General features: G+C 39.7%; 3 protein-coding genes across 3 annotated transcripts; all 3 read right to left on the bottom strand.

The window, feature by feature from the left end:
- Positions 1 to 6,742: 6,742 nt before the first annotated feature.
- Positions 6,743 to 15,491, bottom strand: plk3 (polo-like kinase 3). Its single transcript, XM_079348514.1, has 15 exons — positions 15,124 to 15,491; positions 13,953 to 14,060; positions 13,719 to 13,835; positions 13,334 to 13,463; positions 13,123 to 13,210; positions 12,500 to 12,595; positions 12,113 to 12,311; positions 11,779 to 11,905; positions 11,393 to 11,508; positions 10,112 to 10,232; positions 9,925 to 10,008; positions 9,392 to 9,554; positions 9,096 to 9,225; positions 8,829 to 8,939; positions 6,743 to 8,723 (listed from the first exon to the last, which is right to left on the bottom strand). The coding sequence occupies exons 1-15, from the start codon at positions 15,337 to 15,339 to the stop codon at positions 8,526 to 8,528; spliced, it is 2,004 nt and encodes a 667-aa protein (XP_079204640.1). The 5' UTR covers positions 15,340 to 15,491; the 3' UTR covers positions 6,743 to 8,525.
- A 1,029-nt stretch (positions 15,492 to 16,520) lies between these two features.
- Positions 16,521 to 20,687, bottom strand: cacybp (calcyclin binding protein). Its single transcript, XM_079348154.1, has 6 exons — positions 20,555 to 20,687; positions 18,637 to 18,847; positions 18,421 to 18,517; positions 18,170 to 18,269; positions 17,799 to 17,893; positions 16,521 to 17,351 (listed from the first exon to the last, which is right to left on the bottom strand). The coding sequence occupies exons 1-6, from the start codon at positions 20,570 to 20,572 to the stop codon at positions 17,183 to 17,185; spliced, it is 690 nt and encodes a 229-aa protein (XP_079204280.1). The 5' UTR covers positions 20,573 to 20,687; the 3' UTR covers positions 16,521 to 17,182.
- A 388-nt stretch (positions 20,688 to 21,075) lies between these two features.
- Positions 21,076 to 23,709, bottom strand: mrps14 (mitochondrial ribosomal protein S14). The gene is made up of 3 exons (XM_079348789.1): positions 23,477 to 23,709; positions 21,810 to 21,974; positions 21,076 to 21,595 (listed from the first exon to the last, which is right to left on the bottom strand). The coding sequence occupies exons 1-3, from the start codon at positions 23,543 to 23,545 to the stop codon at positions 21,413 to 21,415; spliced, it is 417 nt and encodes a 138-aa protein (XP_079204915.1). The 5' UTR covers positions 23,546 to 23,709; the 3' UTR covers positions 21,076 to 21,412.
- Between the last annotated feature and the right edge of the window lie 1,272 nt (positions 23,710 to 24,981).

Raw genomic sequence — 24,981 nt, forward strand, 5'->3', positions numbered from 1 at the left:
ATGTACTGTGTGTGTGTGTGTGTGTGTGTGTGTGTGTGTGTGTGTGTGTGTGTGTGTGTGTGTGTGTGTGTGTGTGTGTGTGTGTCTGTTTACCACAGGATGTAAGTTAACCATAGTTGATATTTCCACGAAGTACAACACATACACGGCAACTGTAGCCCCCTGTGACAAGTAACCCTATAAATAGTTTTTTTTTTTTTTTTGTTTCCTCTTGTACTCATGAGCTTATGTGTGGCTTAGGGTGTATTTCTAGCAAATGCATACGCACACACAGAGACACATACACATACACAATTACACACAAACACACTCACTCTCACACAGACAAGTGAAGGACAGTCACAGTTTAGACACTTGGCTCTGTGCTCAAAAGGTTGAAACCATCTGCACAGTTATGTTGTCATGCAGCATGTTTGTATCTGATATAAAGAAGTGCAGCACTAAACTGATGTTAGCTAACTGTTTACAATCTGTTACTACTGGTATCTGACAGTATCATTTTTATTATTAATTAATCTTTGTAAGCTTTATATTTATCACAGCTATTCCTCCTTCCTGCACTTCAATTTGAATTGAATGTATTTGATAGTGGAGAAATATTTTCTAAAACAGACAGTAACTGATGTAGTATTACACAAAGAGTCCTGAGTCCTGATCACAATAAACTCCGATACAAACAACATTATTTTTGTATAATGTTTCCAAAGAATGGAATCTCAAATGAATAAAACAGATGGACCCCGGGAAACAGGTTGTGGGTGACACCTGAGCTGCTGTGAAAGTTTTAGGATTATTTTTGCGTGAACAGATGGTTCCTCTTGAGGGAGACATCTTTTTTTTGTGTGTTGAGGAGATGGAAAGGAAGCCATAGCCATATTAAATGTATCTGGGAAACGAGTTTGCAGACCTGAACAATGCATTGGGATGCAGCCGGTCTGAACACTTGAGTCGCGGGAAGGAAAAGGCTCTGATGAAACTGATGAAAATGACTTAGAAATGCTTTTTCCTGAAAGGAAGCGACTGTGGCTAAACTCTTTTAATGTAAAAAACCCTCACCCACACACGCTCACACTGGCCTCGGCTTGTGGCCTTTGCTGGAATTCAGGGGAGGAAAGACATTACAATAGGGTCTCTTTAACACATACACACACATAGACACACTAAAGGTGGCTGGAAGGAGAGAAAGCTCTTGAGAGAACAGAAGTTACTAATTAGGGAGGTGAAGTTGTCTCGCCACAGTTAAATGTCTGGCTGAATTCTCTCCCTCTCTCTCTCTCTCTCTCTCTCTCTCTCTCTCTCCCCTTATCTGTCTCTCTCCAGATGTTTGACTTCCTGATGCAGTGCCTTTGGTTTTAGTGCTGTTTCATGTTCTGTTCTCACAGCAGGAGATATTACGGCTGATCATTAGTGAAGATGAATAATGAGCCCAGCTGAAACACCAAAGAGTAAGAAGAAGGAAATGGCAGAAAAACAGGAAGACATTAACAAGAAACATGAGACACAGGACATGTGTTTTCAAGGATTACATCTGTAAAAAGAATATTCTGGAGGAATTCTTAAGTAGATCGGAAAGACCATAAAATATAGATGTTTTTTTTATTGATTTTTTTTTAAAGATACCTATAAGCATCCTTGACCATCTACTGAACCTGTCCTTAAGCCATTGCAATGATTGCAACAAGCACAACTAACATTTCAAGATTGGTACACACTTTGGAAATAACCAGATAAAGGTAATCATAATGGAAATACAATGAAATGTTTGCTTCAATTTACAGTTACATTTAAAAGTTAGCATGTTTAGCTTACTAGCTTAGCATCTACTGTGCCAAGTTAGCGCTATTTACAATGGTTCTGTTATTTGTAAGCATTTTTAATTTTTAATTTTTAGTTATAATTTTTTTTGGGGGGGTTAAAAACAAGAAATCATTATAAACATCATTTATATGAATTATCATAATTGTGATGATGTGTAAAAATGACTGCTCTGATTGAGTCCGTGTAAAAATTACAAAGGTGGTGTTCTGCGACTGAGCTGGCAACAGAGCAAACAGAGGCGTAAACAGGGGCAAGATAGTGGCAGTGTATAACGTCTGTGTGTGTATGTGAATCTCAAGCACTGTTTGTTTTGTAAGTTGTGTCCCTTATGCTTTTGCAAAGCTTTGTAAAGCACATGGGACAACCTACAGTATATTACGCTGTGGCTGATTCAATGTACAAGAACAAAGGCGTGGTGATGGCAGAGCTTTGTTAGCACTGAGTTGCAGACTTGCTGGGTAAAAGACGTGATAACAGAGAGCAACTTTCACCCTCCTAGTCTTTGTACTTTGTGTGTATTTTAGAGCCCTTTACAAGCCCTTTTTTCAAGCCCAAGCTGTAAGGTAAGTATGGCATATCTTTTCATTAAAAACACTTAAAGACTTAAAGACACAACTGAGTTGTCAGGGTTTGTAAGCTGTTTTTTAATTACAAAAACAATTTCCAATTATTACATTCAATAAGTCCTGAAAGCTTTCCTGAATTAGTCTATTGCCAAGTTATTCACTAAAACCTGGAGAGAACATTTCAATCTGGCAGCAAGAAAGATGGATGACATACTTCTCTGTTCTTTTAATGGGAAACAGAGGGAGAATCGTAAAAGGAAACACACATTTCCTGTAGGGCTGGTGTGTGACGTACACAAGTAACAGGAACGGGAATGTGACATCAGCAGCAGGAACCCGCATGAGGGATCAGCCACAGCCAAGACAAACACACTCTCACACATCTCAGCCAGGATATGATGTGGCCTAGGGTCAGAGGAGCATTAACAGAGAAGGGGAGGGATGTCCCCTGCTTTGACTCCCTTCCCATACCACCCAGTTCGCCTTGTCTAAAATTCCCCTCTCTAAAGATTTAATTGATCCCAGCAGTCGTTGTGACTTTCATTCCCTCGTAAAGAAAGGAAGGGAAAACAAAGCCACAAAAACGCTGTCTTTGTGAGCAGCTTTATCATCATATCAATTATTGAATTTACAATCGAGATGACACATTGTCACAGCATGCTAAAAAAAATCTATCAATTTTCGCTGCAAGTTCGAGTACAGAGTTGTCTCTGCTAATGACAAGTCTCATGTTAAGGCTTGCTCAGGGTTGACTCTGATGTAGTGAAGGGTTATTCAAGTGTAGAGTATCTGGACTGATAGCTCACTATGCTAACAAGGTTGCGCCCTAACAATAATGAATGACTTGGAATATAAACCTGAAACTCATCATGACTATTTCTTGAAATACACAAATGATGAAAGAAATTAGATAATGATCTCACCATAAATGTATTTAGATTTTTACAAACAACTAATACTAGGTAGTATCCTCTAATACTAATAAGAGGATAAGAGGGTGTTTTTTATTATTATTTCTGAGGTTTGTCTAAAACTTGTAATTGTTCATGACTCACCACTTTACTGGTGTGGGCTTTTGGAGGACTTTCTGACAGATTTGCAAGTAGGTGAGCAATCTTACCGCGAAAACTTTCTACCCAAAAATGGACTTTGATTCATAAATGCTAAACACTTTTTCTCGACATCACAGTGTCACTCTTATGCCTTGTACAATACTTCCCAGTGACGCAGTGACCTCACTGGATAGAATTGATAATGGTCATTCATTTTTACATCTTTTTGAGAACTACTATGAGCAGGGCCAATGATTTTAACAAAATAAAAGGCAAAGGCAGAAGATGACTTGGCTTGTGTTGCTGATCACTTTGCAGAAGGGAGTTGGCATGTTTCCATTTAGATGCAGTCAGTATTCTGTTGAATAGCCATGCTCAATAGAGCTTGCTGATGCGGCCTCTGCTGTGGGGGTGATACAAGCCATCTGCTGGCATTGCAGACTCATATCAAAGACAAAAATTCTAAAAGGATCTAACAGTGTGTAATCTTTCTAAACCATCATGGTTTGGTGCATGGAGGCCTAGTCATAAAACTAAGTGAAGAAGTGAAGTTCTTAACTGGGTTATTTTTTATTGGGCTACCAACTGGATCTCATTTCATCTCATCTTTTGTTTTCTTTGAGCTGTCATGATAATAAACTAATATCACATATATACGTATTATGACGTATGCTATCCTTTTTAAACATGCCTGACAGTATACCACTAGCATGAACTAGTATAACTCTCTCATGCTTTTCTGATAATTGAGCGGCTGGAGTTTCCTGGAAAATAAAATCAAGAATGTTATTTAAAAAATAATTTGGTGCATTCAGTTTCAGTTTCATCTTCAAAGAAACAGGGGACAACAACTCTTTTACTTTCATAATAAAAAACCTTTGTCACCATCTGTGTTTGTACTCCTTTTAGTCTCAGTTGTAACAGTTTTTTTTTAATTATTGAGTCATACATACATTTATTAGCCAGCATGGGCCTCCATGACACCATGCAATTAAACAGACTCTCTTGTCTTCTTTTCCGAGCTCGTGAGACAAAGTAAGCAAGCTCAAACACATCAAAACATAAACATCCAGTTATTTGCTCATCTATCCACTACCACATATTTAATGATTGGGCAGATGATTGTGCATTCTGTTAAGTCAACACATTTTGTTCAAAAGAAGATGAGACTCAGTGTCCACTTTATCTGAGTCACAAAACCGCATTGTTATGAATTCAGAATGAAAACTCTCTGGGTCAATGCTGTCAAAGTCAAGACCTATACAAATGTGAGCCATGTCTATGAGAGAATCATTTGATACCAAATCCCTTTTTCTTGATTTCAGACATCTTTGGATTATACATCATAAGGCCTTCAAAGTTCAAAAAAGGATAATGATGTCAGTCGGTGAATGATAGAGAATAAAGCCTTCTATTTTTACCTGCTGGTTTTAATCTCTCTTTCTAACATGGGCCCAAATGAGCCCAACATATATTTGTCTCTGTATCTACCACCTACTCTTTTCATATCTTTACTATTATGTCACTGATAGAGACCTGTCAGCAGTGGTAAAGGTGCCCTTTTTGCTAGTTTGCCTTTTTAGAAAAGTCATCAACAACAATGTTTGTTCCCATCAACTATACCAATTGCTTTCATTTCCAACGTTCACATCAGATGAGGCCATTTACATGAATTGCTGTTTTATGATTTATGTTTGTAATTATTCAGGAGAACCTTTTTTATACAAGATTTGTGAAGTGAGATAGCAAAGACTTTAGAAAGAGATTATTACTTACACCTTTGAGATTACTTACAGAGTAAAGTGAATGGCTCACGCTGCAATTAAAGATGTGCAATCAGCACATTTTGGCCTTGAGAGTGAAGCAGCCTTTTGATCTCTTGCTGCTGCCCCAGATTCCAGCATGCAATCAGGAGGTTAGTGAGATGACATTTCACTCTTTCTTTTTCTCTCTATGGGGTTTCTTAGAGTCGCTGCCAAAACGAGTCCCGTCTATTTGTACACCACACTCTTTTGTATACACACAATCACAGGCACACAAAACAAAACTATCATCTAACAAGGCTGCTTTAGCTCTCGTTGTCTCTCTCAATGTGTTTATGGTATGTAAGAGTACTGCTGCATCATAAAAACAGCTAGTGTGGCAGGGTGCCAGTCTCTATTTGTGTTTGTTTGTGCATTTGTCTTTGTTTGTGCATGTGCTTAAACCAGTGTAGTCCGCTGCTTATGTGTGTATTAGTTAATTGCATTTGTAGAATATCAAATGTGTGTATACACGTATCACGTCTATGTCCATAGCCTACAATGCTTTCACTATGCCATTCCTTTTTACCTCTTATTTCAACAGTCTTGCTGACCAATAATTCTGCCTGCTAATAAAAACAATAACAAAGATCTGTACTGAATATTTTATTCCCCCCCCCCCCCCCCCCTGCATAATGTTTACTCATTACCTGATGATACACTAAGTGATACACTACACCTAAGCTGATGTGAACTGCAATTGCTTGAATCGAGACGTTTCATTTCCTTGTTTTCAATTTCAAAAAAGAAAATTAACTGATAAGTTAGAAATAAAATTGTACTGTGGAATAATAATTGTATCCTTTATCAAATTATATACTATACCTGAAATATCTTGACAAAGTTGTTTGTCAAGACAGTGGTGTTAGAAAAAAAAAAACCCTGAAAGTGTTATTTTAGGGGCTTTCTAGGTGATGCTGTGCTTAGGACTTAATCCTTGTGAAAATTGTGAGGGAAGATAAGTGAGCCAACCTCACTTAACAGATGAAAGCATATTAAAGTTGCTTTTGTAAGTAGTTTGTCACACGCAGTGCTACAATTTAAAGTATGTTGATAAGATCTAGACTCCCATTGCTTACATTGAAGTGTCAAGCTGCTTGCCAAGACAATTATAGAAGTAAAAACATTTGAGTAGTCAGGCTTAATTATTCTTCTATCAAAAGGTGTATATTTTACCCACGAAAACCAGCAGCCGACAATGCTAGTCTTCTAAAACCAGTAGATCATCTGCATACTGTCCAACCCAATGATTCTCAGCATGTCTGTTGAGGGGGGAAGCTGATAGTAAGTCATTCCTGGTTCATCGTTCAAGCAGCCGAACCGCGTGTAGCACTTTTGGAGTGAAACATATTGCCTAAGAAATGCTAAGTATCAATGTAGAAGATCAGATAAGTTCTCATTTACAGTCTATCCAGTCTGAACATATAAAACACAATGTCAAATGCAACTCCTATAAAATGAGACAACCAAAATAAAATTAGACGATCAGTTCAAACAAAAAAACTAATTTTCAATAAACTTTATTTTTGTCCCATTTCCCCCAACATGTTTCATAGAAAAGGTGATTGGAATTGAACATTTCCTTGTGTCAAGACCATAACATTTACACAACAATAAATAAAAAAACATGTATAAATAAAAAATAAATAAACAGGACATTATGTGCCAAAATATAAGGACTCTTCTTAATTGGCAGATGGCTTACACAATGTTGGGTTTTTTGAAAACACATGTACGTAATACTTGCATTCCAGGTCACAGTTTTAAGGATACAACTCTGGGTCGAGAAAGCAATGTAAACCGATATGGATTACAGTACAACAGCGTACAATGTTTTCTTTTTTAATAGATATTACTGGGATATATATTTATGATACCAGATACTCTAAAAGCTTATACCAGGTAGTGAGAGTGTAGTGCTATTGGACTTACTTTCAAACTTGGCTCAAAGTACAAAGTAAATCCCACCTAGAAAACCCACCTCTGTTTGTATCCAGCTTGACATTCACAAAAGGGTTGTTATTGCACTATACAGACTTCTCTCAGAAAGGCACTTTAACCCGCCCTCCCCACCCCCGCCCCCACTTTCCAACCAACAGTTTTGTTAACCTGCATGTGTGGCACACACTCAACTTTAGTATGTGAATTTAAAACTGAATAATTTTAAAAACCTACAAAAGAAAATTGGGTATTTAGTTAAAAACAAATAAAATGTGTTTGTAAAAGGATTGACTTTCCAGATGAATTTACAAAAACAAAGCAAAAAAAAAAAAGAGTGCAATATTGTGTTGCTCCAATAGCCCCATGCCGTGCACCAGGTCAGTGAAAATGTATATCCAATAACTAACAAAAAAAAAAAAAATACAAGTGACTATGGAGCTGAAGCAGCAAACCTTTGCATCACTGTCATCAAATAAAGCCAGGAATGTTATTTGTGCATGTGAGGTCAAGATTGTAATGTGATCCTATAACTGGCTCAATATTTTGTCTTTAAAATTAAAAAAAAAAAAGGAAAAAAAAAAAAGTGTGCACCATAATCCAAATAGGCCAGAAACCAACTCAGGGTAGGAGGGTACTTTTCTCTCTAATCAAACCACAGCTCTTCCCAAAGCATCTCTGCTGTAAGACCACAGTTCCAGTGCAAGTCAACGCCAGTAAGTGAGCTTGCTGCTAAAAAAAACTTTTTGGAAAATTGAGCCTAAAAGCATTCCAGCTACAAGATTATCCTTGTTCCTTTGCAAGCAAAAAGGACAACTTTAGTGTTAAGATACAGTTTGGGAGACCATGCCTGGGTTATCAGCTCTCACAGGAAGCTGATGTTGCAGGGTTGGGAGCTGCTTAGAAAGGTCCAGCCAAGAAGCAGTGGTTTTGAGTGAAGGAAAGGTGGATGGGTGTTGTGGTGTTTATTTAGGCATCTGCCCGTAAGGGATCCATCATTTCAAGCCAAGTAGGAGTCTCTTAGTTTAGGTATCAATACCTTCCAGGTGGACACCTTTGAGGCATAAGCTGAACAGGCACTAATCCTTGAGGCAGATGCTGCATGGGGGCAACTTCCTGACTGCTTGAGGTTTATCAAGGTCAATCCATGTGATAAACAGCAGCAAAAGCACCAGTCAAGGCAAAAATATCTGCTCAACTCCTCCTGAGCATCTTTCCATCCGTTGGCTCCTCCCAGCACTGCCTTGAGGAATATTATCAAACAGTCAGGCTGCCTAAGAAGAGGTTTTGAACCAGTGCCTCTAAGGCATCTGCCACTCAGGCAGCCTGGGAGGCACTGACGGGTGCTCTCAGGCATCTGCATGGTGTTGGAGCAGCTGGACCACATATCGCAGTCGGTGTCTGAGCTCTGAGGTGCAGCCCATCTCAGTCAGCATGCTGAGGAGGTAAGTGCATGAGACGCGCTCTCGGCTGATGTAGGTGAGCAGATAGGAGTCATCGAATGACTTGCACAGGATGATCTTTGTGTGGTCCGTGTAAAAGTTTACCTAATGGGGGGGGGGGGGGGAGGGATGGAAAAACAGTATTAATACAAGACAAAATCTTGACATGTTCCTTCATTGCACTATTTCTTTTACTGAGCTTTTCCGAACCTGTAGGGTGCCATTGTTGAAGAGCATGACAAGTGCGTGGTCGGTCTTCACCCACTGCAGCAGCAAAGGAGGAGGACCCGAGACTTGCTCCTCACAATGTAGATCCCCACCCTGAAGAAGAAAGTTTTAAGAGATGTCACACGTTAATGTTATCATCTTGTCTCAGTAGCTCTTTATGCAAAGTATTTTGTCAAATCAAATGGCCATTAAATACTGGCTACACAATAATGGCTACACTCTAAACTAAAATAACCACTGTTCTCGTACCTCCATAAGGTTTTGCTCCATGTAGTTCGCCATGAGCTCAACTATTTGTTTCTGGCTGCGGAGCTGCTCGGGTAGAGAGGCGGCAGGGAAAGTGAAGTGTTTGTTGTTGGTCAAGCAGTAGTGGACCGTCCTGTTTGGAGGGAGAAAAAGAAAAAGGTTACATTACAATGATTCCAAGAGTAGGGATTGTTAACTGGGTTGCGTGACTCAAGTCAATAATTAGGCTGATTCTAAAGCACACTGCCAATGTTTAAACAACACCTTCAGTAAATACTGCAGCACTTCCAAGTACTTACTTGCGTTGGTTACAAAGACTGAGGTGTGTGCCCTCATTGAAGAGCACACCGATGCTTTGGTTGGAGAGCTGATAGCCAAAACCATATTTGTTGGAGTAGTCCACCCATTTGGTGACCCACAGGAAGGACTGAGGCCTGGACAAACAGGGTGGGTTTCTGGTGGCTGGGGACAATGAGACATAGCTGTTAGAATATACACATGGTAAAAAGTAACAGTTTAATTTCCCAAGTCAAAGAAAATATGCTACTCGTTTAAAAAAAGCTCTTCATTTAAGATGTAGAAGAAGATGTGGTTGATTAAAATTGAATGCTTCTGCATAACTTGTTATACAACTCTGGAAAAACAACCAGTGCATGTAGGAGGACGCTTTACTGCTTTTAGTGTCCAAAACCAGATTATTAAAAAAAAATAAAAAATACACTGCATTCCTTCAGTGTCTTGAGGTTTACAGAAAACTGAGTGGCTGTAGTATAATAGCTTTAGCACGCTGCAGCCTATTCTTTAGGACTCATCATTATTTGTGCTCTCCTACCTGGAGGCATGGTGGCCAGGCAGCTGTTGAGAACTTTCATGGCTGAGTCAGCAACAGCTGCAGGGGTCAGGACATCCTCACATGCTGGGAACGGAACAAATAAATAAGTCAACCTATTCTACAAGACAAGGAATCAAAAACAATCCAATGATATACGTCTACAAGAGGAGAAAGTACTGTGCTTTACCTTCAGTGCTGCTGGCCATGGTGCCCTTGAAGGAGCGGGAGATGGACTTTCTGGATTCCTCCTCAGCAGGAGTTTGTTCTAGAGGCACAGAGCTGACCAGCTGACCGGTGGGAGAGGGGACCTGACCAGCAAAAAAAATAAAATAAAATCGTCTTATAACACATTTATGACAATGAACCAACTTGACCTTATAGCACAAGACGGCAATAAAGTCATCACAGAATTAAGAACTGGGGGGAGACAGTCTGTGATCTATTAATGTTTGCACAGCTGCCTTACTTTTGTGGTTCTAAATTAAGACTGCACCTGCAAACTTGTTTTTTAATATCTTTATTAAGTGACAGCGCAAACCGCTGTTGCTTTGCTGGCTTTCAGTGTCTTAACTGTGTGCATCTCATTGTGACTTAAACTAGGGCAAAACTACTTTTAGCAACACAGTTTCCCATGTGCTTCATACAGACATGTTCGATACATAGTTTCTATTGTCATGTAACCACAAAGCAGTTAGTGAGAATAATCTGCTAGTAATCCGTTTGATAGCCTTTTGAGTTTCCTGCAAAAAAAAAAAAAAAAAGCCACAAAAAGAAACCGTTGAAACAAAGTAGTTGTTAGAACTCAGTTTGTGCCCCTTGATAACAACCTGGTTTCTCAGCAGAGGCTCATTATCAAGCCTTCAGAGAAATATTCACACCAAAGAGCAAACAATGTAGTTCCTGTGGGCTCTATAAATAGCAGCTCAACCATACTGAGCAGGGATTGGCCAACTGAGCTTCCTGCTGCCATGGCATTTAGCTTTAGATTCCATTATCAATCTTTGTCAAAAGAAAATAGTTTGTCATAGAATACGAACGTCAAAAAAAAAAAAAAAAAAAAAAAAAAGGATAGATTGATAAGACTATGCACCAACAGTTTCCCTCAAATACTAGAAAGAAAACGGCCCTCAAACAACAAACATTTCCCCTTCTGAAACTCCTCTGCTGACAAACTGAAGGATTTCTGGGACAACACAGATTCTTACACTGCAGTCTCAGAAACAAAGACATTTCTAAATCTCTTTAGGAAGCGCAATCCCTTTGTATAATTAAAAGGATAATACATTATTCAAAGAGAATGTTACATAAGCAATTTTTGCCACTGCGGAGGTCTACTTTATCAAGACCCACAAGTACTGGTTTTCACTGTTCTTATAAGATGCTTGAAGTACCCTAGTTTGGTTTGCAATTAGAATGGTGCCATTTTGTTTTCTTGAAGAAGTAGGACACTGAAAGATGAAAGACGCACCTCATTGGGTCCCACTGTCTTGTAGCTGATCTGTCGATTGATGGAACATTTGACGATGCCGGAAACCAGTTTGGAAATATCTTTGTCATCTTTTTCATCACATGGAATTTTCTCCACTGCAAAAACATGAGTCATGCACTACAGTCAAAACAAACACACGCATTTTCTATATTTAGCTATCTATATATTTGTTTTCAATATAAAACAAAATCCAACTTTGTGTATGAATTTTATCAAATATTATTTCTCATAACATGATTAAGTTACTATATAAAAAGAAAGGTAAAAACAAATGTGTTCAGGAAATGTGTAACTAGTAGTTGACGTGTGAAGCAGATGACCTAATCTTTTACTGTCACCTGACTGCTACCCGTGCTGCTGCTTACCTTTTGCTTTCTTCTTCCCAAACAGGCTCTTTGCCATTTTAGTGAAGAATTTCTTGGCAGGGCTTGGGGGATGGAGCTCTGGCACCATCACACAGCTGCTTGGAGGAAGCTTATCAGGAGTGAAACCCTAGAGGAGGAAATAAAAGTAACAGAGAGCAAAGTAGACAAGGTGAGGAAGATGCAGAAGGACTGGAGCCGACGCACGGCTCATTTCAAGTGCTGGCATGTCATTCTGTTCTAGTTTCAAGTACCCACACAAAAAAAGCATTATGAAGAGCTGAAAAAGCATATGAAGCAATACAATACAGTCAGTATTTCTTTGACATTTGCATACTTTGGTGAAGAATTCATGGTTGAGGATTTGATCCAGTGAGAGTCTGTCGCTGGGGTTTTTCTGCAGAATGCCTGAGATGAGTTTCTGTGCAGCAGGGGAAAGCGAGGATGGCAAGTTGTACCGAACTTCCTTTATACACTTGTACGTCTCCTTTAGGTCAAGAGTCTCAAAAGGAGGGTTTCCACACATCAGCGTATACCTGAACAGGACAAAAGAAGGAGACTATGAGAAAACTCAAGACACAAAAAACAAACAAACAAACAAGTCAGACCACAATCAGCCTGAGAAATGCATTGTCATTACCACACTGACTGAAATACAACCAAACCCTGCTAAATAACATTACACAAATGTCATTTTACACATGGCTGGACCAAAGCCACTCACATCACACATCCGAGGGACCAGACGTCAGACTCTGTGCCGTGACCCTGCCTGTTGAGCACCTCAGGAGCCAGGTAGTTGGGGGTGCCACAGATTGTTCTGAGAAAAAAAAGAAAGGAGGGATGAATTTAAACCTATTACTACAACAATGTTCTCCAGTTTTGTAATGGCATCAGAAAAACAAGGAAGCAGTTGTTTAAGGATTATTTCTCAGCTGCCCTCATTCCTCTGGTATTTGCCAGGAAAGTGTCAAACAGGTAGTGAAACTCTGCTCTGAGCGCTCCGCTCAACCGTCACCTGGAAACCGGTTTAGATAGGGACTTACTGAGGAAAGTAGTGGGAGGAAGTGTGTGCTTAGAAACCAGTGTAATGGTTTTTAGGTTCATGTGCGTTTTAGAAAGCTTAGCAAAGGGCTGATGTTCAGGTACATTGGCGATACATTTATGTATTTTTAATCATCTCTTAAGTAGCAGTGCAAACACTGTTTAACTTTAAAAAAATAAGTTACAAAAATACCTTAGACACATTTTTAACCCAGAGCTAGTCAGAATTTAACATGCAGTCTCTCTTTAGTTAGCTACCAAAATTATAAACGACACTCAAGGAAAGTAGGAAAATATGCTAACTTTTTCCTCTGCTCGACTGTCTCCAGCTTTGCAGCGAGGCCAAAGTCTCCCAACCGCAGCTCCATGTTCTCGTTGACAAAGAAGTTGCCTGAAAGAGACAATAACAGTTGTCCGGTCAGCATTCCGCACATAACATGTGCCTGCCCAAAGTCATAGCAGATTCCTGGGATTCTTTAGTGTGAGCATGTGCACCGACTTTCAGCTCCCATACCTAGCTTAAGGTCTCTGTGCAGGATTCCTCTGCCGTGTAGGTACTTGAGGCCGGATATAATCTGTCGGAGGTAATAACGTACTTCTGGCTCTGTCAGCGTGTGTCTCGCCTTCCAAATGTGTGCCAGCGACTGCAGAGACAGAGCAATGAATAAACTGTCAATCTCACATCAACACTGCTGCGCACACACGTCACATACAGCTACAGAATGACAAAAAAAAAAAAAAAGAGAAGCTGATGTGGGAATCATTAGACTGTTTTTATACTTTAAACAAATAAAAGATTGCAAGTACGAGTGCAGTCTGTATTGTGCCACTGTGGAACAAGCTGTGTACGTGCAAGCAAAGCTGTGCAGCCTGTTCGAGAAATTTCTCTCAAGACTCACCTTCCGACTACAGAGCTCAAGGAATATGTAGATGTTTTCCTGGTCTTCGAAATGATGAGAGAATTTCACCACATGCTTGTGCGACAGGGTTTTGTGCAGCTCAATCTCATTCGTAATCTGTTAAATTAGACAACATGTCAAATCTGTGTTCACATTTCAAAACACAATCCAGATATTGAATTCAGGACACTGCATGGTCCTCTGTGCAGAACAGAAACGAGCGTAATAATGTACCTTGTCCCTCTGATGCGGTTTGGACACCCTGCTCTGAGGAATCACCTTCACAGCATACATTTTGTTGTTCGAGAGGTCCGTCATCTCGTAGCATCGAGCAAAGCCGCCCTTGGGGGAGACAAACAGGATGATCAGTTAAGAAAAGCAGCAGGTTGAAAACCTGCACTGGCCATAAATTATCTGCCTCAATTGAAAATCTTTGATCCTCAGAGCAATAAATATTCCTCAGTCAAAACGTTTAGAAGACATTTAGCCAATGCTGACGAGCTGGTGTGGAAGGAAATCAATAATCTATCCAGTTTAAGAATTCTAAAGGGTTAACTATTCAGCTGCATCATTTTGTAATCAGCTGCACAGAATCTTTTGCTGCCCTTGGTGATCTCATGTACTTCTAAAAACCAACGATAAACCTCTTATGTCGTGTTTGCAGCTGCTTATTCCTGCACATTTCTCACAACAATCAGGATTATATAGACTCGAGGACGTGAGGGATGAGGCAGACAGAGCCGCTGCATTCATTAACCGTGAAATTGACGGAGACATTTCCAGCTCTGCGGCAGGCAAGCAGAGAGAGAGAGAGAGAGAGAGAGAGAGAGAGAGAGAGAGAGAGAGAGAGAGAGAGAGAGAGAGGGGGGGGGGGGGGGGGGGGGAAGACTTGGCTGGCAGCCCGATGCAGCGTATCGATGACGAGCAACATGTTGATACAGCCGCTCCATTCATACATGGAACATACTGTGTTAAAATCACGTAAGAGGAGACGTTGGCAGAGGATGAGGGGCCATGGCGTAGCCAAGGAGCTGTTATCAGCCAAGTCGTCGTCTGAGATGCCATTCAAATAGACGAATGATTGGAAATGATCATTTTGGGGACTATTTTAGGGGTTGGCATGCGTGTGCGCACAGGAGCTGGGCACACCTTGCGCCTGAATCATTCAGCAACCACGCGCGGCAGGGGGAGATTGGTCACATCCACCACGAGGTCATTCCCTCTACCAGCATTATTACCACACCTGGAACATGCCTTGTGATTACTTATAATCAATGACAGCTTTGGTATCAACCCAACACAGACTCGATATCAGAGATACAGAATTCTCCTCACATGCGCCCCCAAAAAATAAGTCACGTGAAGCGAAAGAAGCACTTTGATAAATTAAAATCAATCTACATACCTTTCCCAGAAGCTTCCCTTTGCTGTAGGATCTTCCTGTTTTAGAGTCTGTCACTACCTGGGCCAGCTCCGGTTTGATTTGGTCAGTTTTATTCCTGCTGGTTTTCACCGCGACAGAGACCCGCTGGGGTCCACGTTCCGGAACAGGCTTGAATAAATCCGCGTTCATGGTGTGACACGAGATACGCTGCGCTGCAGTGAAACAACCGGTGTCCATCTAACACAACGGTGTCAAAATCAAAGAGTTTGTGTGTATATATAAATAAATAAATATCCCTTCGCTTGTTTTCTCAGCAGTTGGTCTGGTGCGTACGGATGTATCCGTCACAGCCAACTGTATCCATCTGGCGTGTCTGCGCCGAGCTCCCTCCGCCTTATAAAGCAGCAGCGACGTCACGGAGCAGGGGGCGGAGCTACGAGGTGCGCCGTCAGAGAAAGTCCAGACGATTTGCTCAGACTGAGTCTCAATCAAAAAAAGAAATGCAGCTGGAGTATGAAAACGTGAATGAAAGAGCTCATGAAAACGGAATAAGTTCCCCCTCACGTTGATATAACTCATGTCCTTTGAGCTGTTGTAAACCCTCGGTTGTTTAACATCTTTAATCCACAGGATCAAACTCACGTTTTTGACAGTTGTTTTAGGAAAGTTTCTCACTTATACATCTTTTCCATGGTTGGTAAAATGCTCACGTGCTTTAAATGACAATAACCACCAAATCTAATGCGACACTTTTTCTGAGCATACATGGGAATGCATATTAAGGACGAAATAAAATACGATGTCATTTCCATTTGTCCAAAAGTATATCATTAATTATTTTCATCAATATCTCGCACATAAAACTATGGCTAGACTTTTAATTTAACAAAACAAGTGTAGGCTGTGGAGAAAGGTAATATCCTGCCACACGTCTAGAATTGTATTTGAAAATAATAATAATAAAAAAAAGTAAAAAGAAAAAATGGTATAAATTTCCCCAGTGTCTGTGAAATGCCCAGACAAAACCCCAGTAAAAACTACCGATCACGGCCGCCACCTGGTGGACAACACGTGCAGCTTGGTCGACAATGCCTAACGGGAATAAATACAAATGCTAAGACTGTTTGCTATGACTTCATATGATAACGACCAACGGTTGATTTACACATCCCGGGTTAAAACAATAATCTAAAGGATCTAGTGTTGTCCTTCACTTATACATTTAGGCGAGGGTTTGTTTGGATTTAAAGTACAGCTTGGGTTTAAAAACTGTCTCAAATATTTGATGTACATTTATCTTACATGAAAAGACTAAAGCTCTGAGTGCCTTTCTCAATTCTTCACAAGCCAAGCTTCGAAAATTCTCACAGACAACACTGCACATAATCTCCTAGGATCATAAAACACAAATCGAGATGTATATTTGAGAGAACTTCATTAACAGCCTGAAGTCAGGCAAGAGCACATGACATGTGACAGAAGCAAAATCCAATAATAAACAAAACCATAAACCAGACATTTCACATACAAAAGGTTTGTGGGAAATCAAAACCAGTGTAGTTGTGAACAAGAATTACAGAGTAACATAGGACATATTTTAGTGCATTATGGATCAGGAATGGGTATTTATGGAATGACAAGGAATAAGAGGTTAAAAGTCATGTCTTTGGCAAATGAAGAAGGGAAAACAATAGTACCGACTGACATTTTCTCTTGTTAAAAAAATGGTCTGAGGTCCGTTATCATACTGGACTTAATTAGCCAAAATTAGTGACGCACTTGTGGGATTTCTTGCTTTGTAAAATGCTGCCATCTGCTGGTAAGCACCCATCTGAATGAACAGGCATTCACTGACAGGTTTATCCATCATGTATGTGAGATATGAAAACATGTGTTCCTGCTAATTCTAAGCAGGGTCAAAATAAAGCCAGAAGGAGCCTTTTTTTAATGTCATGTCTAATGATGTTGTGGAATGATGTCATGTATACTGGACTTTTGTTTCAACTCATCAAATATAATATTCAAGTCGCGTCAATAAATCCCCGGCAGCTCTCCCTCTGTGTATAACAGCGGGTGCACTTCACAAGTCCATCATGTCTCCTGCTCCTCCTTGTATTTTCTTCTCTTGGGACTCTGACCACGCTTTGTTGATGGTTCTCTTCATGTCGTCGTCTCCCTCTGAGTAAATCTTCTTCAGCATGCTCATCAGGCCATCGCTGGGGTCAGCGTTGTCGTCTACACTGGGTTTGCTGTTGAGGACGATACGGAGACAGTTTAGTAAGAGATCCTCGTTCTCACTCTGTATGCATGCTGCATCATAAACAGTGACACCAGGCACAACAATACAGTACTGCACTGCAGCCGTTTAGAGTGTCACAACTGTATTTTCAAACCAAAACAACACATTACAGATCTGAATCTTAGCGTTCGTTTTTGGCCATTTTTATATGCAGCCTAAAGCATTTTATGATCTGATCTTCTGCAGCGCATCCTCAGTTTGTACAGTCATATTAGAATTAATACGACTTATATGCCGTAGAATCATATTGCAGCCTTTCTTGGGGCCTACATACTTGTGCTCCTGTATGACAGCATGCTGCATGTGATGTTTTTATCTTCTTTTGAAAATGTGGATCAGTTCATGAATATTCACTTTTTTTTTTCTTTTTTTAATTTGATGTTCACTCTTTACTTACTCTTTATCTTTAGACAGTTTCTCCACCTTTGTTAGACAGTCCCACTTCTTTGGTGTCTGCTTCTTGCACATGACCAGAACCATGTCTGTTTTTATCTGTTGACAGGAGAAAATACAGTTAAAGACCTCAAGTCTCAATAAGCCAGTAAGTCTCTCTCTTGAAGTTAGTCGTTTTTTTTGCTTTCGGGATGCGAGTGGACACTGGGCCGGAAATTTGCAGCCGGCAAACAAAACTAATTATTTAACAATGTTTTCTGTGGCAGTTGAAGCATCTGATGCTGAACAGAATATTAGCTTTAAGAACTGATTTGCAGCTTCCACATATTTTCTTGCGATATTGGATTTTTTTAAAAATCGGTTTAACTGAGTCACCTTTTTATAGCTGTCCTTTTCATTGATTGGATATAACAGGTTGAGGACTGTCATCTGATGGTTTTTTCCATCCAGCTCCTTTACCAAAACAGAATATGACCTGCCAAAGAGAGCGAGAGAGAGAGAGAGAGAGAGAGAGAGAGAGAGAGAGAGAGAGAGAGTGAGCAAATCCAACCACACGGCTGGAGAAACGTGATGAATCAAATCAATGAACACAGTGCATCTTAGCACGAGGTTGAATATCAACTTACCCTTCTGTGAATTTCACCTCCACGTTTTCTGCCGGGATTTTGTGAACATCCTTCAATGTAAGGTAAATTTTGACAAACTTTTCGGACTGGTCCCACGCTGTAGAGAAGATGCAAAAGTGCGAGAAGCATTAAGACACCTTTCCAGGTCTTGCACATGTGCACAAATGAAAGGTAGTTATAAATGAGTATAAAAATAGTCCATCCATAGTGTCATACCATAGTTGGTGATCTTGACTGTGTATGTTGCTTTAGAGGCAGCAGATGGGTCTGCTTCTCTCCTGGCTTGCTGCTCCTTCTGTTGCCGTTTGACTGCAAGCTCCTTCTCCACCTTCTTTTTCTCCTGCTGCAGTACTTCCTGGACCCGTTTCCTCTCCGCCTTCTCTAAGAGTGAGCCCAGCTCTTGCAAATCTGCCTCCAGCTGGTTGATCTGCATTTGTCATAGGGAGTTAAACCACAGAGACATGTTTATCGATGATAAGACAGTTACACAGAACCTCTCACTTAGATCATGCAACTACAAAAACATGTTTTACCCTCTGTCAACTTTCTATAGCTTAACAGCTCATTTTAAAAACACATGAGTCACTGGAACTTAACACCTTCAATGAAATAAAAAGACTACGCTGCTTTTTTGAGGAAGGTCCCGCACCCTTGCTCAAATGCCACAAACATTTTTATTCCATCACAACACTTCGAGCAGATGTCTTCTTCAGGTGATACATTTTGAAGAATGGACGGGGGCCACATCCACCCACGTGTACATTTCAATAGGGACTAGGATGGCAGGTGTCAAATATGCAAAGGCCCCACTGTCCCAACGCACCTGTAATTCTTCTTCAAGGTTTCACATCGTGACTTCATTTGATTTGACTTTGACTGAAGAACACTTGGGATATTTTTTGTGTGTCTTGAATCAAATCACCAATTATAAGTACTCGATTAAGATTTTGTCATCAAAGAGTGTCTCTAAATGAGTCCTTTACTTACAGAGTAGGAAGGTCATCCCTTCACCAAAAGGAAGAAAATTGCAGCAAACTACTTAAATTGTCAATCAACCAATGGTTTGAATCTGAAGACATGTAGTAATAGGAGTACCCTATGGAGAATGAAAATCAAGCTGGTATAGGCTCTACTCTTTATATCTCCATTACCCCATACTACACCACGACTATAAGGAACAGCATTAAGTAATAAAGAAATATTAATCCACTGTAGTGAGGTTGTTGCTGCTGTTTTTTTTTACATGTAGGATCACCTCTTGAAATAATAAAACAGCTACTTGTTTTTGTCTTCCCCTACCCATAGGTCTTAAAAAAAATAAGTAAGTTGTTAATAAAATAAGTTGTTATTTTACAGTGCAGGTGGAGGCATAAAGGGATGTCTGTATATCAAGGTTTAGTCTTATTCATTCACATGTTGTTTAAAACAAACTGATGCCAACACCCTTAGGAGCAGAATACAGTTCCTCCTGTCGGGGATAAAAAAGGATACTGTATAAAGATATTATTTCCAGTCTATGGTTGTAAAGACTGAAGACCCTTCCAAAAAAAAAAAAGAAAAAACTCAGATGATGCTTTCACACCATGTCATGATAAAATATTAGATGACTGTCACTAAATATGAGAAACAGAGCCGAGATGTGACCGTCCCTCAGGCTCCTGCTCAATATCAGCCAAGATCACTGATACAGATGAAAGGATGCAGATTGGAGCCTTTGCGTAATACAATTCTGGCGTCGATGTCGAGAATTAAGGCCAAATGTCACTTCAGTGTGAACGTTTTATCTAATGACTTTCATTTCGAGACATGGAAACAAATTATTTCTGGAATGTTCTGCAGACACCGCCAACTTTCTGATAGCTGGTTAACCTCTAACAAACCCTAAAACCAGGCCTGAGTACTTGACACCGATAACTAGTTGGACAATTACTAATCATTTTAATTTAGATATAACGATAGAAAAAAAAGCTGAATAGATTAAAACGCTGTATTTCTTACTAGCTAAGTTGGCTAATGTTAGCTTACGTAGCTATATTGTGACAGAATCCTGAAACTCATTCAGCTAATCCATGTATCTAGCTCAATACGAACCTATCTGCGTAGGATTAATAAATAATTTAAAAATAATGTATACCTGTTCGGTTAGATCCATTTATGCTTTGTTTTTATTCTCGGTTATGCAGGAAAAGTGTATGGATGCGCCTTGTCTGCGCTAGTGAAGTCTTCTTCTTCTGAATAGCAAGCGAGCCTATGGGCGCACTACTGCCACCCACTGGGCAAAACTGGAGGCATTACTATCATTAAACAAAAAAAAAAGAAAAAAAAAGCTTTACTTTAATGTTTTAAGAATAAGCATGAGTTTTAATGCATGGCATGATTCTTATCGTCATTTTTGACATACATTGTGTATCAATATATTTATCAGCATCATAATTATATCCATACTACATGGGGACACCAGTAGGGGCATCAGTAGGGGCATCTGAGTGTTTTCTCAATTTCATAATGGGGTTGTCTGAGTCAAGAGGTTTTGCAACGAGAGATCCAATGAAATACTTGAACACAAAACTGTGTCCACAGTCTGTGGTAATAAAAATCTCTTATGTGAGACTCTGTATTATCTTCTATATTTGACAAAAAAAAAAAAAGAGGTCATTCATTTATAGCAATATTTATTCATACATTTAGGAGTAAAATAATATACATGAACCTTTGCTTCTGTTAGGAGACACATTTTCTTTTTACGTTTGTATTTTGGATATTCTACATATGAGTCATAAGCAAAAAAACAAAAACCTACAGACCAGGAGAGACATACATTGGAAAGTTATCACTGTATATTCACTTTTAATATGAACATCTTCAATGCTTCACTGGGTCTTGGTGGTACTGCTTTATCACTGTTAATACACTTAAAGACTCTAGACATTAAAAGTCCAAAATAACTATGTTGTTTATGAGCCAGTCCAACTGTACCATAATGGATCCCCTATCACCACCTTGCCCTCTGAATCCCAGATATCTGGTTGTGGTCAGCCAAGTGACGGAATACAATCCTGCTCAGTCGCCACCTCCGTTTTACCCCCCGAGGTCTTGAAGTCATCACACACCTGTTGCGTATTCTCACGGGGCAGCTGTCCCGTGGTAGTGCTGCAATTTCTTTATCTGCAACCTCCTGCAAAGATTTTTAAATGTTGAAATTCATTGTAATTATAATGCAATAGCATTGTTATGAGTCACCACGTAATGGTCATGGAGTAGCACAACTACTTTCACTCTTATTGATGAATTGTATTCAAAATCATCTTTTAGGCATAAAAGGCGAAGATTTTTCACAACGGTTACCCTGCAGCAGGACATCGATAAAAAAGTGAAATATTGCATTATACCTGAAGTTCTTTGGGAAGGATGCTATTTTTCCTCAGTGCATTGATCCTTAGCCTCTCATCGGCATACTCAAAGGCCATCTGTCTTCTCTTGAGGTCTCTCAGCATCCTCCAGTCAACGTAGTAACTCCTCACCTGCTCCACTGCCCCCCAGCAGCTCCTCAGGGCCTGAACACAGTGTTGAATCAAGAAAAGTTAGTCTGTCTGTGTGTGTGTGTGTGTGTGTGTGTGTGAGCCAATCATTCTCTCAGGAGACACGTTAACTTTACAATGTAGATTGAATAATTAAACATGCATAGCTCTTAAAAAATTACTCAGCTCACTCCAGCACTTATTGTCATTGTAGCATTAAATTCTACTATTGTAGTTAGTGGCATCTTTTAAATGATAGATAGATAGATAGATAGATAGATACTTTATTGATCCCGAGGGAAATTCAAGTACTGAATGTGCGGCCACTCACGTCGGCGCACAGGTGAGAAGAGACGATGACCCATTTTTGTAGACTTACTTCTATGTGATCTCTCCTTTTAAGATTTCTATTAATCTCTCCCTTCCCTCTTCGATTTAAAAGCGTTTAATCTTTTTATCCATCTCTTTTTCAGTTGAGTTCAGTTTGTCATTTGTAGTAAAAAAAAAAAACATTGGAAAGTGTGGAAAACTACACAAGGACATAAGACAAAACGTTTAAAAACAGACAATAGAAATAAAGAAAAGAACAGAGAGAGTAGTGCCACATGAGAAACAGCCGTAGATCAAACGGCTATGAATCGGGAGCCTGTTATGTCCAAAAAGCCGTACGATTTTTAGAGCTGGGTCGGACTGAGGTCTGGTTGCTTTCACACCTCAAACGAACCGTACCAGGGTTCGTTTGGAAGCGAACCGAGACCACCTGTTCGGCTGGGTCTCGGTCCGGCTGTTTGGTGAGCACCTGAGTTCGATGGTTTGTATTCACAGCTCAAAAGGTCCGCACCAGGGTTTTAGTTCGTTTCAAGCGAACCAAACAAGTTAGGTGTGAATACACCCTTAGTTTTATTTTTACTTCTGTTATTTAAGCTCTCCCCTGGTTGATTCTAAACTCGTTTTTCCATCATTTAACTGCCTCATACCTGCCTGTTGTATCGCTTGTATCTCTGTTATCTGCATTTATATTATTTGTCTACTCCCTGTTCGGTCAGTCTGTTCCTATCTTTTCCTAAATGTTGATGTATTTGTTTTCACCTGAAAAGCACTTTTTAAACAGTTGTTTTTAAAGGTGCTATGTAAATAAAGTTATTATTATGATTGTACGTTCCTGCCACTATTAAGCAATATTGATGGAGACATCATTTTGAACTGAAAGGAAGCCTCAGCAATTACAATAAAAATATAGCACAAGTAGGATTTATTTGAAGACACCTTTACTTGATCTAAAACATTTTATGGACTGGCCCGAGAGTTAATAAAACACTTAACATGAAACTAAAGTATACATTTAAAAAAAATAGTTATTAAGGAACATATTTAAGATGTTTGCCATTTGGCATGCTAACTAGCGTTAGCTCAGTAATTCATGTCGAGAAGCTAACCACCACAAATGTTGCTTTCTCTATCTCAAAAGTTACATTTGCGAAATAGCATTAGCATGAGACTCTGGTCACACACAATAAACACAAATGTAAGTAAGTTACCTGCTTCGGGGCGCCCATAGAAGAATAAAGGGCATTTAACCCTAAACATGCTATCCTGTGGGCTGCCATGTTGAAAGGGTTTGTGCAAACCACCAAAGGGAGGATAATAAAAAACACAATATCGCCACCTATCGACCAGGAGTGTCAAATGATACATTACGTTCAACTCAACCCAGCTTTTTTATAGGTGAGCACTTAACACACAAACGCTGATCCAAAGTGCTGAACAGTGCAGATAAAAACATACAACAAAGCATTAGACAGAAATAAACAACAACATAACAAGAAACAATTTGAGTCCAGTGTAACACAAGACTAACAGAGCGATGGATTTTGTTTGTTTGAAGTGTTATTGGAAGTTTAAGCCAATTGCCAGGTAGGCCTTTGTTTTTCTTAGCTTTACCGGTAGCCAGTGTAAGGAGGCAAGACCTGGATTCATGTGGCCTCTTCTTTTTGACCTTGTAAGGACTCTGGCAGCTGAATTTTGTATGAGCTGAAGACAGGATATAGACACAAGAGAGATAAAACAAAATAAAGTGAATTACAGTGATTGATGCAGGTGGATAGAAAAACAGAGGATTTGTCTGAATTTGGAGATGGATCGAAGTTGCATGAAACTTAATTTTACAACCTGATTGTCAGTGACAAGGCCTAGATCTATTCAGTTTTTTCCACACCATAAACCGTTACTCAGAGAAGTAGACTATGTGTGCAATACTTGCACGTTAGTTCAAATTTAGCTTCACAGATGCCAATCCAAGGTTTTGTCTGGACCTGTAAGACCCATGTAGTAATTTACTTAACCAGCAAGAGGCGGTGACGAGCCATGAGTAAAAGCCTATTCCCTCTTTTTCTCAAAACTTAGCAAAGCAGAAGAGTACCTCTTCATACTGAATCAAAACCTCATGTCTGTCTGAAATCCTGTTCTTAAATCTTCTAAAACCCAGACACTCCTGAACATAGAAACAATGGAACATGTGTTTTAAGGAAGGCTTACATATAAAACAGCACACTGTGGCCTTCTTCCAACATGTGGTTAAGCAGGGCACTGTCTTAAAAGCACTTTTATAGAAATATAAAATTGACAATGGCCAAAGATTCCATCAAGTTTTGTTAAATAATCTCCTTTATTGTGTGTGGGGAGGGGGGGGGTGGCGTTCTTGGATAAATATTAACACATGACAAACTACAGGCAACGCTTCCTCTATAAAGATCAACATTATGTAGCATGCTGCAAAATCTTTGCGGGCCCCAGAGGATTGAGATAAATGGCAACTGACAGGTGATGAAGTGAATCCATGTTGCTTGCAGATATTCTAGTTCTGTTTTTAAAACTAACAACACCATATTCACTGCTATTTAATGTGGAGGTGCATTTTTCATGCTGGAGGCCAAAAAATTCCACACCTTTTATTTTTTACACACATTTGCATTCATTGTTGATAAATCCCTACTCTGCTGTGGTAACAACACCTTTTTGAAAAACGACACAAATGTACTGTACC

Source organism: Symphodus melops (genome assembly GCF_947650265.1).
Source record: "Symphodus melops genome assembly, chromosome: 7".
Lineage (NCBI taxonomy): Eukaryota > Metazoa > Chordata > Actinopteri > Labriformes > Labridae > Symphodus > Symphodus melops.